Source organism: Prinia subflava, chromosome 2, assembly GCF_021018805.1.
Source record: "Prinia subflava isolate CZ2003 ecotype Zambia chromosome 2, Cam_Psub_1.2, whole genome shotgun sequence".
In the NCBI taxonomy this organism is placed as follows: Eukaryota; Metazoa; Chordata; class Aves; order Passeriformes; family Cisticolidae; genus Prinia; species Prinia subflava.
In genome coordinates, this window is record NC_086248.1 from 108,782,344 (window position 1) to 108,798,880 (window position 16,537).

General features: G+C 39.7%; 1 protein-coding gene across 1 annotated transcript in view; it reads left to right on the forward strand.

Moving 5' to 3' along the window:
- The window catches only part of MACROD2 (mono-ADP ribosylhydrolase 2), an 837,487-nt gene that overhangs the window by 174,733 nt on the left and 646,217 nt on the right, over positions 1-16,537 (forward strand). The window contains exon 4 of the mRNA XM_063391546.1: positions 6,569-6,598. Within this exon, the coding sequence (XP_063247616.1) occupies positions 6,569-6,598 (30 nt within the window). The remainder of the gene's footprint in view (positions 1-6,568; positions 6,599-16,537) is intronic.

Below are 16,537 nucleotides of genomic sequence, written 5' to 3' on the forward strand. Positions count from 1 at the left end.
CAGAGATGCTTTGCATATGACTGATTAGGCCTAATGGATGTAATATATATAACTTTCAAAAATAACCTTCTTGCATAAATGCACATCATGTATTGAGTTGGTAATGTATTAGAAGAAGAAAAATAACCGAGACCTTATGACAGTTATTGTTTCCTTATTGAATTCAGAATGTTGTGAAGGCAATTTCCTCGACAGGATCAACTCCAGAGCACTTACTAGTCTGCTGATTATTTTCTTTCCCCTTTAATCTACCTCTGACATACCCTTTACAAGCCTGAATTAGAGACAATGACTACTTTATTTGCAACGTTAGCAAACCTTAGTTTAAAAAAATCTGTTCTCTGTACAGAATTTGTGAGTGGGGAAGAGAAAATCACAGGTTGTGACAAGCAAGCCACAAATCTATTTTGTTGGTTCCAAATACAAAAACTGTGCTCCTAATTGCTCAAAGCCTTCCTTTAGGGTCGGTGGGGTTTTTCTCCCCTTTAAAATCTTTAACTTGTACTGTGCAGTTTCAGTATCTGAAAAAAAGGTGAGATGTGGAAAACTCAATCCCTTCTGTACTATCCCACATCATCTGTTTTGCCAAAACAAAGATGATGGAAATTTCATGAGCTGAATTGTTCATACTCCGAGGGATATTGGCCTTTCAGAAAGAGAACCTGAAGTTGGTACTTGCTATTATGAAGAAAATGAGAATGGGTAGAGCATTGCTTCTATTTACAGAGGGGTTTTATGGGCAGGAGAGGAGCTTTTTTAGTACATGAAGCTGAAGTCTTTTGAGTGTGTATTGAGAGCATGATGTGCTTTTGATCACACATTCAAAGTAAGCAAACCTGGAGAGGAGCAAGCTGTTTGTGGAAATCTCCCGTATATTGCTCCACTTGGACTCTGGAGCTGTTCCTGGTTGTGTGAGTGTTTTAAGTCAATCTTATTTGGGAGGCCTTGTGGTTTTCTCATTTCGAGTACTCTCTGCTTTGCATCATTAGCCACTGACATAACTTTGCCAGTCTGGTCCAGTCTGTTGTTTTAATGTTATTTCACCTCTCCTGATTGCTGTGGCTTAGTAAGGAGGGAAGCATTTTAAACAGAGTGGTGACTGTTTTATTTACCATACCTGCTGCAAAATGACTTTGTGATCTTAAAGCCTAAACCTTCTTACTTTAAGGCACCCAAGCACATCTCTTGCTAAAACTGTTTGGATGTACAAGGTGCAGCTGTTATCTGACTCCTCTTTGTTCTCTCTGGTTTCTGGAGAGGAGATGAAACGCAATGCAGTGACAGGTAAGGGTGTCTCACAAAACACGTAGAAGAAATGTAGCTTCCCATTCCATAAATTACTGTTACTCGGCTCACCAGCTGCCTCTTATGATGTTTTATTGATGAATAAAAATGGTGTCTGTGGCAATAGAATGTCTTGCATCTTACAATACTGCCTGTTATAAAGATGTCTCCTTGAATAAATTTCACAATTAGAAAGTATTGACAAAAATATTCAATCTTTTTTACATCAAAATAAGCTCAAACATCTGCTGCCAAAGTCAGACAATATCAACTAATCTTTTAAAAGTATATTTTTATTATACTGACAGATGCATGGCTGCATGACATAGATGTCAATTTAAGTTACTAGTGCCATTAATACTTGACAAAGACATGCTCCCAGAAGAATTTATGTTCTTAAATTGTTGTCAGATGAGTATATGCCAACAAAAAGTAACCAGTTATTCAGCTATGTTTTTAACAAAGCTAAAAGTGTGTGATCTCCAGAGACATCACAAAAATTGCTGTTCACATCTTTCCTGTTCTCTAAATTCCTCAGAACTGACAGCAGAAAAAATAATTCTGTGCCTGCAGATGCCTGTTTAACCAACCCATGCATACATCCTTCTTCACTTTTTGTATGTTCTGGCTGGCAGCACAGGAAGATTTTCAGTCTCGTTTGAGGTGAACTTCTTCAGCATTCAATTGCTTTCCTCAAAATTTCAAATAACCTTACTGTTTGGCAAGAATGTTGTTGTGAAGAGAACGGTGATGAAAATATTAATACCACAGCAGAGTTTCTGGTCTGCTTATTCAGTCAAAAAAGTGTGGGAAAGCGATACAACGTAACTCATTAAGAAGGCTGAGATTTAAAACATTGATGTCCAGTTCTTATGTATTAAATGTGCTGGTATATTCATTATTGAAATTCGTACATTTTAGTAGCCTGAGTTTTCACTGTGGGTATTCCATAATGGGCAACTAAGCTTACTTTAAATTTTTTCCTTCCAGGTCTTTTATTTTCTTTACTTTTTTCCCTTCTCTACCCACACTAGTTTTTTGAAATTTCGTTTCTTAAAGCAGGAGTTGAATTCTCAGGGTGCAGCAGACCCTGAGAACCCAGTTCACTGTGTTTCTTTGCTAGGGCTGTCCTGCTGCTGTTAAAAAGCATATATATCTAGTCCATTGAGCTTTTAAGTCATTTGAAATACTGAATTTCTGGTTGAATCTGGGGCTGTAAACATCTCATTAAGGGCTAAATTGTTATCCTTAGCATTTAGATACTGGTTTTTGGTTGAAGTGATTCTTTCAGAGTGGATTTTTTTCTTAGAGATGAGGCTGAACTTTGTAGAAACACTTTTTCTGCTAATGGTTCAAATGTCCCTATTAAAAAGGAACCCAGAGCTAAAGGGCTGAAATCCATCTCACCACTTCTGGATGTATTTCTGTTCACTGTACTGAGACAGACTGTGAAGATGAGATCTGTCTCTCAGAGTGCAGCATTCAAGTCTCCTTTTAAAGCAGTGGTGATGCACAGCATCTCCAGAGCTGTAAATTTGTGTCATCGTGAAGCCACTGTTTAAAGGACACCACAGGAACTGGTCCCCAGATATGATGTTCTTTTTTAAAAAATTTCTTGTTGTTTTGTTTTTGATTTTTTTAAATTGAAGCCTGTGTTACTTGTGTGAGCAAAAAATATTTAAGATTAGAGGAACTCTCACCTCTGTTGCCTCTTGAGGGCCATTGCCAATGATGTTTTGGATGGGGCTCTATCAATTATGTCTTGTGTTTCAGTCTGGCACGGCAGTCCGTACTCTGCTGGCTGCCTGAGCGCCCTGTGCACGTATGAAAACAATATTTCACGTTTGGATTGTGAGTAGATTTTCAGAGTTAATGGCCAGGAATCTGTTGTGGGCTGTAGTTTTTAAGGAGGCAATTTCAGAGAGTTTGGGCAGGTCACTTCGAATGGGTTATACAGGACTGAAATGAGGTGCAAGAAGCCTTTACTCACATTTCTTCAGAGCCCCCCTTACTCTTGTTTGCTTTCTTTGATTTTTCTTTGCCTTGGTAACTTGGTAGCAATTCAGTCTTCCTATTTCCTCCCACCCCAAGCCTCCTGTATCTTGAGAATCCTTTTGCAGCTCTGGAAAAGAGAAATAAGGACAAGGGGTTAGCTAAGATGGATTTACAATCTGCAATCATAAGATCACAGAATCATACAGTGATTTGGCTTGGAGGGGACCTTGAAGATCATCCCATTCCATCTGTAATCATAAGATCACAGAATCAGAGAGTGATTTGGCTTGGAGGGACCTTGAAGATGATCCCATTCCATCTGTCCTGCCGTGGCAGGGACACCTTCCAGCAGGTGAGGTTGCTCAGAGCCCCGTGCAGCCCAGCTGGAGCCGTGCCAGGGCTGGGACATCCCCGGCTTCTCGGGGCACACGGAGTGAGGTGTTCTACCTGAGGCTGGCCATGCCCTGAGTGGGACCTGCGGGTCATTCGGACCCTGTCGGCTTTGGAGGCCGAAAGCTTCCTGAGACCTTCTGCTGGTGGCTCATACAGCTCCCCAGAGCTGACCCTCCACAGCAGGAGTGGCTTCCAAAGTGTTTTCCAAGACGTGGTGGTTTGGGAGCGCTGATGTCCAGAGCGAGCAGCAGATGAACTGCGAGGGGCTGAGAGGAGAGGCCGTGCCTGCTCCAACAGAACACGCTGTGATTGCAGCCGTGGGGCTGTGCTCACCTCTGCCAGCCAGAAGATGCATTAGGTGCCAATGACAGGTTACTCCTGCAGTGGTAGGATTTTCCCAAATATGGAAAGAGACGTGTGTTTTATTGGACCTTCCAGGAGAGAGTCTGAAAAATCGGAAAATAAAATTCTTGCTTTTTGACACATTATCTTTCTAGAAAACAAACTGGAAATATAAATCAGTCTTGTTCTTTCTTGGAATCATAAGAAAATTGTTTGATTTTCCTACTGTTATGCTAGCAGAATTTAAAAAAAAAAGGTGCCTGTGAATTATTATTGCATTTTCAATAGCTGTAGTGCATGCGTTGCAGCCAAAAATCCATTTGAACTGTTTTTACTGTTTCTATAGAGAAATATGTGGTGCTGACTTACATTATATGTTATTAAGAAGTTTTTGGAAAGTATTGGAAAGATGAACATTGTCAGGAAAACTTAATGAGAGAAACATAATCCTCTGAGAAGCCATTGAATGAAGGTTTGCAATGGGGATGTTGGCTGGGTATCTGCAAAAACTTTTTTAGTAGTGGAAACTTTGGTTAGCAGGTTTTAGCTGTGTGCCTCAAGTCAAGAACATAATAACTGAAATCCTGGAACGTGACTCATGGAAGGATTAGAATAGTTTAATTGTAGGTGTATTCTGCAGTGCTAAAAAAACGAGCTGGAACAGCAGGCAGTAGATGACACTTGGTTCCTTTTAGTTCCTTCTGATAAGAGCTCTGCTGATTTCTGTGGCAGATAAGTACTTTTTACTGCAGGGAAAGTGATGTTACCTGCTACAGGAGGGCTTTGGAAGCAGCTGTAAAAATACGTGAGGCTGCTTTTATTTGTTTCTTTGTTTAGTAGTGAATTTCAGTCAGGGCAAGAACAGGTAAATACAGCAAGATTGATGTTCTTTGCAACATGTCTGCACACATTTATTATATCATTATATCTTTGTCAAAGGCAATATATACATGGCAGTATTTGTTCCCTGCTAGCACTTTAGAGAGGATAGCAAAGAGACGTTCATCACTTACAGATCATTGTGGTGTTGTTTTTTAAAGTTTTCCATTTTGTGTCTGTTGCTCCAACCTTTCTGTGTCTCCAAACAAGCACTTTTTTGAAAATGACTCCAAATCACTTTGTTTCAGATAAAAAAGGGGTTTTTTTGTCCCATTTTCCTTCATCTAATGTTCCAAAGTACCAGAACCAGACTTGGATGAGAAAAATGCACGAGAACACCTCTCTAGGTCTTGGTTTTGATGATTCCCCAGTGACTGTAGGACAACTAATCCTAGGATGAGTAGTTAATTAGTTTGCTTTGATTTGATATGGTCAGCTGTGCTGGATAGAAAGCAGCTTTTTTTTTTTTTTTCTTTAAAGAACATTGAATTTTGACTAATGTAGAAGTACTTTCTGAGTAATGTAGAGGTACTTTCAAACACAGGTCTTGGCTGTGAGGGAAAATCTGGCTTTCTGATGAGGGCAGTTTTACTGAGGTGTCAGGGAAAGCTGGCTGCAAATGTCTGAGCTGAAAATGGATATTAAGTCAAAGGTATTTGCAGAATATCTGATAAAGAAGAGAACAAAGATAATGGTCATTTTATGTAAAACTCTCAAGAAAGTGATGAAAAAACCCCAGCAGCAGAGAATTGGCTGTTTACAGACTTCTAATGAAGAAGCAGAGGAAAATGATATAAACAATAACATACAGAAAATACATTATTTATTCTGTATATCTTGCTATATACCCTTGTCCTGGAGCAGGGCATGGTTTGAGATATCTGTTCTTTATTCATCAGGAAACAATAAGAAATTCCTGTGTCTTTCCTTTATGCTCTTACTTTGTTTTAAATATATTCTGATACAACAAGGATTTATTTCCCACACATCTAAAGGGCAGGTTTAGACACTCAGGCATTCCTTCTGTTTCTGCCTAGGCAGTGAAAGGAAATATTTGGCATGACTCCAATTGTGCTAGCTTAATTTGAAGGACCATCTTGTACCACCATGCTCTGAAAATTGCTTTCCAGAAGTGATTTATCAAGCTCTGGCCTGGGTAGCAGGATGGTTACGGTGCTGAGTCAATTAAGGCTGCTGAGGGAAATCCCAGCTCAGTTGCTCAAACCCTTTCACATCAATGGAGCCAGGATTCCTCATCGTCATCCCCAAAGGTCCCATGGCATAGAAAAACAAGGAGGGATAATCAGAAGTTGCATCAAAGTCTATTTAAAGTTTCTCTGCAATGAAGTTTTTGAATTAATTTGGTAATCACAAAGGAATACCGTTTGTGGAATTATAAATGCAGGGTTGTAATTTCATAACCTATTCAATGCATTAGCTTTAGTAATTGTATTATTGTTTTATTTATTAGCTTCCATTTTCAAAGATACTGCAAAGGTAAAGATTGTAATTGCAATTTACAGTAAGTGATTGTTTTTGCATTAAATGTTTTCAGGTAAGGGAAGAGTAAAAGTTACTGAAACAATGGAAAATCTCTTGTGAAACATCTGCTGTTTTGGTTCCATGTATATTTAGGAACTCAACGCTAACAGTTCCCTTTTTGTTTTTCTTGCAGCTAATTCCAGCCTTCTCGGAGGTGGAGGAGGTGAGTCTTTGCTTAATGCTTAATTAATTCTTAAACAAACTTGAAATATATGCTGGACCAATGCAGAGGTTAGTTGGTTATAAAAGAATATAAGTTCAAAAGTTGGAAATATAAATTTATTAGATGGAAAACTTCACCAAAGCCGATAATATTTCCTATCATCAAGAGGTAAGGTTTGCAACTGCTGCTGAATTTGGTTTCACCTCTGGGTCAGAGGAGGGGCTGACACGTGTATGAGGCTGACTAAAACATAAAGGAACTTTACAGCCTTATGCTGTTGTGTTTTTAGGTATTTAGGCTTTCTAATTTACCCCAGGGGAAAAGTAGATTTCAGTACAAATCTTTGGTGCAGGCCAGAGACATTACTATCGTGCCTACTGGTGGGGCAGGGATGCTCAAGTACATGTCATTGTATTGCTTCCAATACCTGGATGCTGGTTTATTTTAGTTTTATTTAGATTGATGCTGTCTTACTTTTGGTGTTCCTGTAGTACCGTTGCCCTAAAATCTGCATGAGTGGTAACAATTCAGGAAAGACTAAGCCATAAAGAGCTTGATCTCAGTTTTCTGTGACTTTCCCTGCCAGCCAGAGGGAAGTAAGAGAGCTCATTTCTGGAAATTTCACAGTGCAGGAGTGGTACAGGCAGCAGCTAATCTTCCTTCCTGGTGGGAGTTGAAAGAACTCTGTGATCAGAGCTTACATATGTAAGGGTAAAGGAAAAGGCTCTGTAAAAAGACAGGAGATCTCTGTTGCCTGTGAGGCTGCAGGATAAGTCGTCAAAGCTTTTGTTTTAATTGAGCAAGCAGCTCTTATTTTGGACTATGAAAAGGTGCTTGACTACTAAATAAAATCATCTAAATAAAACCATTCACGTTCCTCAGCTGTGTGTCTGGACATTAAAGTACAGGGCAGCCTTACCTGCTAATCCTGTTGGATTAATCTGTTTCTTTGGATTTGAGTTAGTTGTTTGCAGTATACCAAATTTTTCTTTGTTTAAAAGATAATCCTTTAGGAGGTAATCCTTCTCTAGCTGTTCCTGTTTCTGCAGAGCTGCTCCTGTACCTCCTCTCCAGCACTTTCTCCCAGCTGGTAACATGGGAAAAAAATATAAATCAATGCAAATGTTCAAATTCCAATCAGGTTCCCAGAGCACTGCTGCTGCTGAAAGGATTTGGCTATTAACTTTCTGTGTTATTTATTCAGCTGGACTGTACTTCAGGAGTTGATGTCTGTTCAGTGTGGCCCTTGATGATGTGGCTCTCCCTTTGCAGCAGATGGGATGAGCCTGTGCTGTGGGTCAAGTTGGGATTTTCCCCCTGTTTGATGTGTTAAAAGTGGCGATTAAAAATCTCTCTTGTCATGGCAGGCTGAGGTGATGGCAGCCCAGGGTGCTGCTGCCCCTTCTCCTCATCTTCTCCCTCCCTCCTGCTGCCCTGACGTCCTTTGGGGCTTTTCCTGCTGTTTTCAAAATCAGCATCTCCAGGCTGTGGGGAAGCTGCTGGGAGAGGTCGGGTTTGGGCACACGGTGGGTTCCTCCAGGAACCTGCGGGCCCATGGCCAGAACCCCATCCCACACCCTTTGATCTCTAGTGGAAGGATAACAATGCACCCTCCTGTTCGTGGTACAGGTAAAATACCAAATGTTTTGGTATCTAAAATACCAAATCTGACAATTTTATGGCTTAGAGGGGGACTGCTCGTGGCTGAGGCGCTGCATTTGTGGAGGTGCCATCAGCCACCCACGGGTAGGGCAGCTGATGGCCTCAGAGCATGCTCACTTGGGGTTTCCGAGTTTTCTGAATAAAAATCCAGAGAATTTCATTGCCAGAGTACTCCAGATTTTGGACAGGCACCACTGGTGCATGTTTTGAAGAAGGGCAGAGTGTGTGGGGCCTTTAGGCTGGGCCTGCTCAAGCCCTGGCCAGCCACAGGCAGATGGAGCCTGGATCCCCTGGCTTTTGGAGGAATAGCTTGGTTCTCTCCCACAGGCACTTCCAGTCCCAGTGGAATGGTTGTGGATTTTAAATTCTGGGTGTAGTTTTTCTTTTATCCAGAAGAAAGAGACGGTAGCACGCTGCGTGAAATATTGATAGTGAATTATTAAAACTTTATTATATACGTAAACACCAAAGCCTTCTTTTGATTGCAGAGGCTGAATATTTATGATAATGCATAATACCAGTGTAGTTTCTCCAATAATGGGATTCAGATCTCCTCAGTAGTGCTTGTTAATTTAATCTCTCTGTCACTGCTGGAGGTATGAATACATGTCTTAGTTTTACAGAAAATGAAAACTGGAAATTTCCTCTTGTCCAGGCTTAGGCAACAGGTGTTGGGATTTTTGAGCTGCTTTTGAGCTGTTCTGTGTTTGAAATCTTTTACAACTAAACACAAATTAATTGGCAATAGTTATTTGAGCATCCTGATCTACTGCCTGCAAACAACTTTCTCTGGGTGTTAAAAGCATTTTCTGGAAGAGACCTGCCAAGAAACCCAACACGGGCAACGTTGTGGGTGAACATTGAGTGCTTGCTTGCCAGTTCAGGGGCTGTGGGTTTGGGTGGCTGCTTCTCATCCCTGTGTCACCTCGGAGCCACATCAGGGCACCCCTGTACCAGGATTTCCCAGAGCCAGAGCTATGGCTTGTTCTCCCATTCCCCAGTTCAATGCCCTCTGTTCATTTTCATGACCGTTTGGAATGAAGAGATAAAAGCACAAAAGACACCAGAAACAATTTTTCACAGAACTGTTTAATCATAAAATCAAGAAACCCACAATGGAGTCTTTGGTTAAATATGGATATTGAAGGTTTCTTTCTGCTTTTCACATACCTCTGAAGTTTCCAGGATTTCATTATGAGTTTGGTGAGTGAGCCTTTTTTCTTTTTCATTCTTTACTGGTTTTAATAATTGATTTTTAATTAGGAGGCATATTTCACTTTCGGGTGTAGATTTATCACACATTCAGCATCTCACTGCTAATAGCTTGCACGGAGCATTATAACTTATTTGTGCATCATGTATTATTCGTCCCATTATGCTCAATAGTGCAAAGGTGAAAATTGTGAAGAAAACTTCCTGCATTTGGAGGGAGTGAAGAGAAACACTTGGTATTTTGACAAAAAGTAAGCTTTTTAAAAAATATGTCATGGATTTTGACTTCAGAAATCTAAGTGCCCTATTTTGTGTGGCAATGTTTTTTCTTTACGCTCTTTTACATTTGTTTCAAGGAATTAAAGCATATGATTTTATGTACTTTATTCAAGCAAAGTGAGCAGGAGCTGAGGTTTGTCCTCCCTTAAGGCTTTGTGTCATCTATGGGGATTTTTTTGGGCATTGTGCCCAAAATTGCTGTTCCCACCTAGTATTCAGTTATTTTCCTCATGGTTGGTTTTTCCTGTACTTGATTCGCTGGCCGTAATCCCATTTTTGTTGCATGCTGATTTCTATAGTGGCTTGATTTCTTTGACCTCAGATTGAGGGTGTATTTAATTTTGGATTTTTTTTTTACCCCCATAAGATTTTGTTGCCTGTGCTAGAATTTTGGAAGGATCACCTTTTAGTGTGTCCTATTTACTACGAGCATAGTTTCCTTCAGCTCTGTACTTAAAATGGGTAATTTTGTCTTTAAAAACTCAGAGAGAGGACAGGTTGTATTTGCAGTCTCTTGGAAGCATCATTTGCACCCAGTTCAAGGTGGTTGCCCCAGAAGATCTGTCTGTTTTTCTGTTTCTCTCCATCTTTCTCCTTTTTTTTTTTGGCCAGTGGAACTATTTTTTTCCTAGGGCTTTTGCAAGCATGGAAAAAAATTAATTCCCATATAACCATAAGTATTTCAGCATGTCTTAAATGTAGACCAGACCTACCTGTCTGCCCTGCCAAGACAGAGTTTGTAGGCACAGTTTAAACAATTCTTATGGCATGGGGAACCTGTGTCATGGTCACAGCAGGGAGCTGGGGTTCTCTGTCCTCCATTGCACAGACTCCATTTTGAACTTGGGATTTGCTGCTTTTATATCTATGTTAGGTTATAATAGTGACAAAAAAGAGTGTTTTCTCCCCAAAGAAATTACCACAGACTGACTTCTGTCCTGCAGTTGTGTCCCTTCAAATGTGTCAACTGCTGTTTGCCAGCCACCCCATCTATTTGTCAATTAATTGCGAGCTAATGAGCTAAAAAATCTAGTGATTATCCAGTCAGCAGTGTCAGGAAGGAGCAGCTGACACAAATATCTTGACATCCCTCCCCTTAGCCAGGGGATAAACTTTTATTTTCATGGTTGTGTCTTAGGTACATCAGTCGCCATGTCCAGGCATCTTCTAATAGTTAAATCTCTAGCAAAAAAAAAACCAAAACCAAAACCCAGGAGGTTTTGCACTTTCTTAATAGTGACTTGACATCAGTTTACCCAATGAATATTAATGACACCGAGAAGTGAAAGTTGTTGAAGAGAAGATTGGAGGCAGGAACGAGATGAGTTGCAGAGCACCCTGTAGCAATGTATACAGCAGCAGAAGACTTTAAACACCAGACTTGGCCTGCACCCGCCCATCCAGAACGTGAAACAGGAAGAAGACAAGCCTGTTTTGTCCTCAAGCAGGACTAGGTGCTCTCTGTTTGGGATTTCACAGGGCTTGGGTTTGATATTTACATAATTTAAATGCAAGTGAAGCAGGGGTTTAACTCCAAAGTTCAAATTTGTGCACGACGTGCGCATAACACGAAATACATCCCGTGAGAGGGAGAAGAAAGAGTTTGGGAAAGGAGCATTGACAGGATTCTTTCATCAAGAAAATAAGCGTTATTATTCTGTATTTTTTTTTTCTGTCACTCTGTTGGCATGTTCTTGTATCATGTCAAATGCGTTTGTCAGCCTGGGGTGCGCTCACAACAAATGGCTCCGTGGAACAAATGTGCTTCATCTGGGATTTGAGCTATCTTCAAAAGCTTTCAGTTGCTTTGTACACTGCGTTGTCATAGCCTAGGTATGTAGATAATGGCTATGAAGGTACAAAGATTTTCCTGGTGAATAATGACCATGAGAAGAACTGATAATTTAAGGCTAATGGCCATTTCCCTTTGTTGCTAATTAATCCCTTTTTGCTGGAAGATTGCTGCTGCAATTCTGCAGGGTTGTTAAAGTGTTTTATCTCCTTTTACTATTTGCATGCTGTTCTTTTTCATCTCTGTAAATAGAGAGGGTTTGAGAGGGCTGTATCCACAAGTTCCCCCACTGTGACAGTGCATCAGCCAATTAAAATGTTAATATTTATGTATTTTTTTCTGCACAGCTGTAATAGTTCCATTGGTAGGCCAGTAGCGCAGGGTAGACTGTAACCCTTTCAAGGTGTTTGGTTCAGCCCAAAATCTTGTTATTCATGAGCTTTTTGTTGTGTCAGATCAAAGCAAATAGATTTCTCAGTGATTTAACATCTTTTATAGAATTTATTCAAACTTCCTGTGCAAGCAAAGTCTTTCTTTACAGGTCAATCTTTCTTCCTTTCTTTCTTCCTTTCTTCCTTTCATTTTTCCTTTCTTCCTTACTTCCTTTCTTTCTTTTCTTTCCTTTCTTTCATTTCTTTCTTTTCTTTCTCTTTCTCTCTTTCTCTCTTTCTCTCTTTCTCTCTTTCTCTCTTTCTCTCTTTCTCTCTCTCTCTCTTTCTCTCTTTCTCTCCTTCTCTCTTTCTCTCTTTCTCTCTTTCTCTCTTTCTCTCTCTCTCTCTTTCTCTCTTTCTCTCTTTCTCTCCTTCTCTCTTTCTCTCTTTCATCTATGTATATATTTGGTTTTTTCCTTCTGTTATTGCAGTGGAGTTTTAGCTCAGCTTTAAATGAAAATTAGTGGATTTTCTCATTTCGTAGTGCATCTAGAGATATAATGATGAAAGCTCTATAAATAAATAAGCACAGTTTATTTCAAAGGACCCTTAACATAAACTGCTGTGGCTGTATTTAAAATGTGTGCTCTACTCGAGTTTCTTTTTTGTTTTTATTAAAATATGATATATATTTTGCTCTTTGGCTAAATAGGGTGCCAGCTTCCTTTCTCCAGTCTTTTTATACAATCTTAGGGGTAATAATCATAAACAGGAAGTCTCTGGATTGATTTTAAGTATTTCTCAGTTGTTGCCTAATTGTATCCTGCTAATTACTCTTTCCGAGCAGTTAGTTAAAAATAAATAAGTTATGTTTTGCTATTTACAGGAACAGATACAGCTATGGGATCAGTTTGGGTTTTTCTGATTTGCTTTTTTATTTGAAATACATATTCAGCCTGTGGTTCTTTAGGGAGATGCTCTTATTCCAGCTGGTGATACAGAAACACGCCTGTCTGTTTTGTACATAAAAATAATCTAAGATTGAGTCCATCCAGTCGTACTCACTGCTGTCCTCAGCCTTTTAATATCGCTGCTGCGTTGCCTTAATTGGGCATTAGGAAGTGATGTTTTATTTTTCACTCATCAGTTACTGAGCGCTGAGTCCACAACACTCTGAACTCACACTTAATTGTGAGGTCTCTTTCTGTCTCAGACAGACCATGGCACTAACTCCCCTCATTTTGTTTAATTTCATTATGAGGTTAATTACAGTGTTATGTGCTCACAAATAAAGCATGAACATACACACTTTCTACTCTCTATCTATACATGACTTCCATATATATATATACACACACATATATATATACATGCATGTTACTGTATATGTTTTTGACTTGATCTTGCAGTTGCTTCATAAAGTCAGATTCAGCATGTGTGTACATAAATAAATGCATAAAAATAGGACATTAATTTTCTTAGACTGGGACCTTTAGTTCGTGGTCATAGAAATTTTGAGGCACTCTTGATCCAAATCCAAGGTGAAAAGGCAGGTGCTTATGTAAGGAACGTATTCCTTTCCTTTTTCTGTTTCATCTTGGGGCACAGAGCTGCAAGTCTGGAGAGAGGATCACAGACCTTCCCGAGGTGGCAGGTCCCACACGATGCACGAGGCAATTCACCGTCCGTTCGTCACATCGGGGCAACGCGGTCTGGACACGTCAACGCTTTCTCCCCGTACAGACAAACACCTGCCTGTCCCACGTGTCTTTGTGCAGAGAACACAATTTTTTCATTTAACAAGGGGCTGCTCAGTCAGCTTAGGAACCCTGGCTGAGGATGAGGGGCACAGTTGCCACAGGAGAACAGGCTGGGAGTGCTGGATGTGACGCCGCGCGTTGCACTGAGAGCAACGCTGGGCACATTTGAGCGTGTACCAGTCTATGCTATGTATTGAGGATGTACCAGGCTACAGAAGATGGTTTTTAAAAGCAAGCATTTGGTTGGTTTCCTTCAAGAAAAATCTGTCTTTGGGACATCTGTCAAAGTTGTTCAGTTTCATGCTGAACAATCTCGACAGAGTCCCTTTTGCTGAGGTAAGAACGAAGCGAACATGGCAGGAAAGACATGTTTTGTTAGGCTCAAACAGTGGGTGGTGATGTTTTTAAACCTCTTATTCAGAGGTAAGATCTACAGCTATTTTCCTGGTCCTGAGGAGAACCAGGAAAGGAGGTCCTGTAGGAGGACCAGGCTACAATTAGGAGGAAAATGTGAAATGCAATTGAAAACATTTAGAATTGTTTTAATTGGTTTTACAGGGGGGGTATTAAAAGAAACAGAAGTGAAATAAAGGAGCGATGGAGGTACTTGACTTGTAGATATAGAGGCACTTTTGAATATCAACCTGTTTACTGAAGCTTTCATGCTGGTATGCCTAAATACAAAACAAAGCCCTTAATCAGTAGAATGTTCCTTAAAGGTATCTCTGAGCCCCAAGCTCATGAATTTCTACATCAAATGTGTACACAGGTGTGAGCATGAAGGCACAGAAAAATGGCACCGGCTGTTTGCTGGTTCTTGTTGGTTCCTCTTTTCAAATGTGCACGTTGAATAAAATGAGAACATGGACATTACATGACACTCCCACCTCCCAGAAGGAGGGAGAAGATCGCTGTGCTGCTGTCTGCTGATGTTCTGACCCCAAAGGTCAGAGACTGGAGATTGCCATCGTCCTTAATTCCCCACCTCCTGTAATGAAAAGAATTTACAATAGTTCCTTCTTTCTGTTTCTAATGAAAGCAATTACTTCTTAGTCACTGTATTTTCAAAGACAATTTTGAATAAAACCCAGGATTAAACTACAGAGCCAAGGAAAACCCGAGTATTGAAATTACAGATATTACAGGAAGAGTTCACAACTCTCCTTTTGCTGCACAGAATGAAGGAATATGAAATCAGGTCTGCATTCACCTCTCACCTCCTATTTCAAATTTTCTGCTCTTTCTGCAGAGCTCCAGTACTCATTTATGAGTCGCTCTTTCCTGATCACATTTTTCCAAAGTTCTTTCTTCTAGGCAAAGCGCTTACAGATTATAATATGCAGCTTTTCAAAAGCCAAGAAAATCTCCAGCAGAATAGATGGCAAGGTAGTTGAGTCTTGGAAGAATCTGTCCTCCTTTGTTTTCAGTGTGCTTTTCTTCCTTCCAGCTTTAAGAACCCTGCATCAGACAGGGAGAAGTGGAATGAACTCGTGCCATAATACAGAAAATGAAGTGTTGTGATTGATAATGAAGGATTAAAACTCTCACATCCGAGGAACTGCTTTTTAAGAAACATTAGTGGAAGACCTGCATGTACAAGTCTGGCTTTGCAGTTTTTGAGTTGATAATATTGGGTGGCAATGCAGCTTAGAGTTGCTAATTTTCATTCTAATGACATACGGAAGAATACAAAGTAGACAGCTTCTGTGATTTAAGAAACAAATAAAAACCTCCCTGCCTTTTCTAGGGCTTCAAGTTTAGCCTGAATGACTTTGTAGCAACAATTTAGAGTTCATTTTTAAAACCAAAGGTAGTGGGGAAACAGTAATCTGAGATGGGAAGTGACCAGGGCCAGTAGCTGCTGAAAATGGCCTCGATATGAAAGAGAACACATGGCAAACCTCATTTCTGTGAGCATTGTTATCACAGAGTCTAAATACTCCACAGACCTAATTACTTTGTGAACAGAAAAGTAATGTTTTCTCCAGTTTCCAGTTGGAAAATGAGCCTAGGAAACAGTATGTTTTGCAAAAGGTCCATGTAGGAAAGAGCAAAAAATCAGCTTCCCGAAGGCAAAGCAAAAATGTAAAATCCTAGATCACTTTTGCAGGTAGAAATTTTGATTCCTGTTTGGAAGGAAGAGGAATTCTAATTTTTGTATGAGTGTTATGGTAAAAACAGGATGATGTTTGGAGAAAGGGAAAACATACTCTACTGAGAGCGACTCTCTGACAATTAGACCTTAATTGGTGATACAGCAAATTCTCTCAGGGAATGGCAGGACTAGCAACTGGAAATAAGTACTGCTAGATAAACAGTTCTACACTAAGGGGAGAAAATCTGTATACAGAACAAATGTGATGTATTTGAGGCTACCACTGATAATAGTTCTAAATACCCAGTATTCACTGGTCTTACTTGGGCCTTTTTTTCATTACTTTAGAGAAACATTGTGTATTTCTAATTTTAATTTGTATAGTATTAATAACAAGGTGTTTTAAAAAACTTGATGATAAAAAATGTCTTTTGGATTAAGAAAATACCTAATTTTATTATCAATCCAATCTAGCCTCTTTCAATAGCTGGAGAATTTCAATGATTCTCCTACAAAAAACTCTACTTTATGATTATGTGTAGAATAGTTGGAGTTTTTTTCTTTACAGATTCACCTAATTTACTTACTTTTCCTTGTTCTTCATGTAAATGCCTCATAATGCATAGAGTATATAATTCAAGTTTCTTTTAAAGCTGATTTTCTTCTTAAAATGGTGATTTTGCCATTTGGATTGGCAGATCTGTAGTGTTGTAGTTTTGGCTACATATACAGTAGCAAAGAACAAAATATTTTTTGTCACACTTCTGT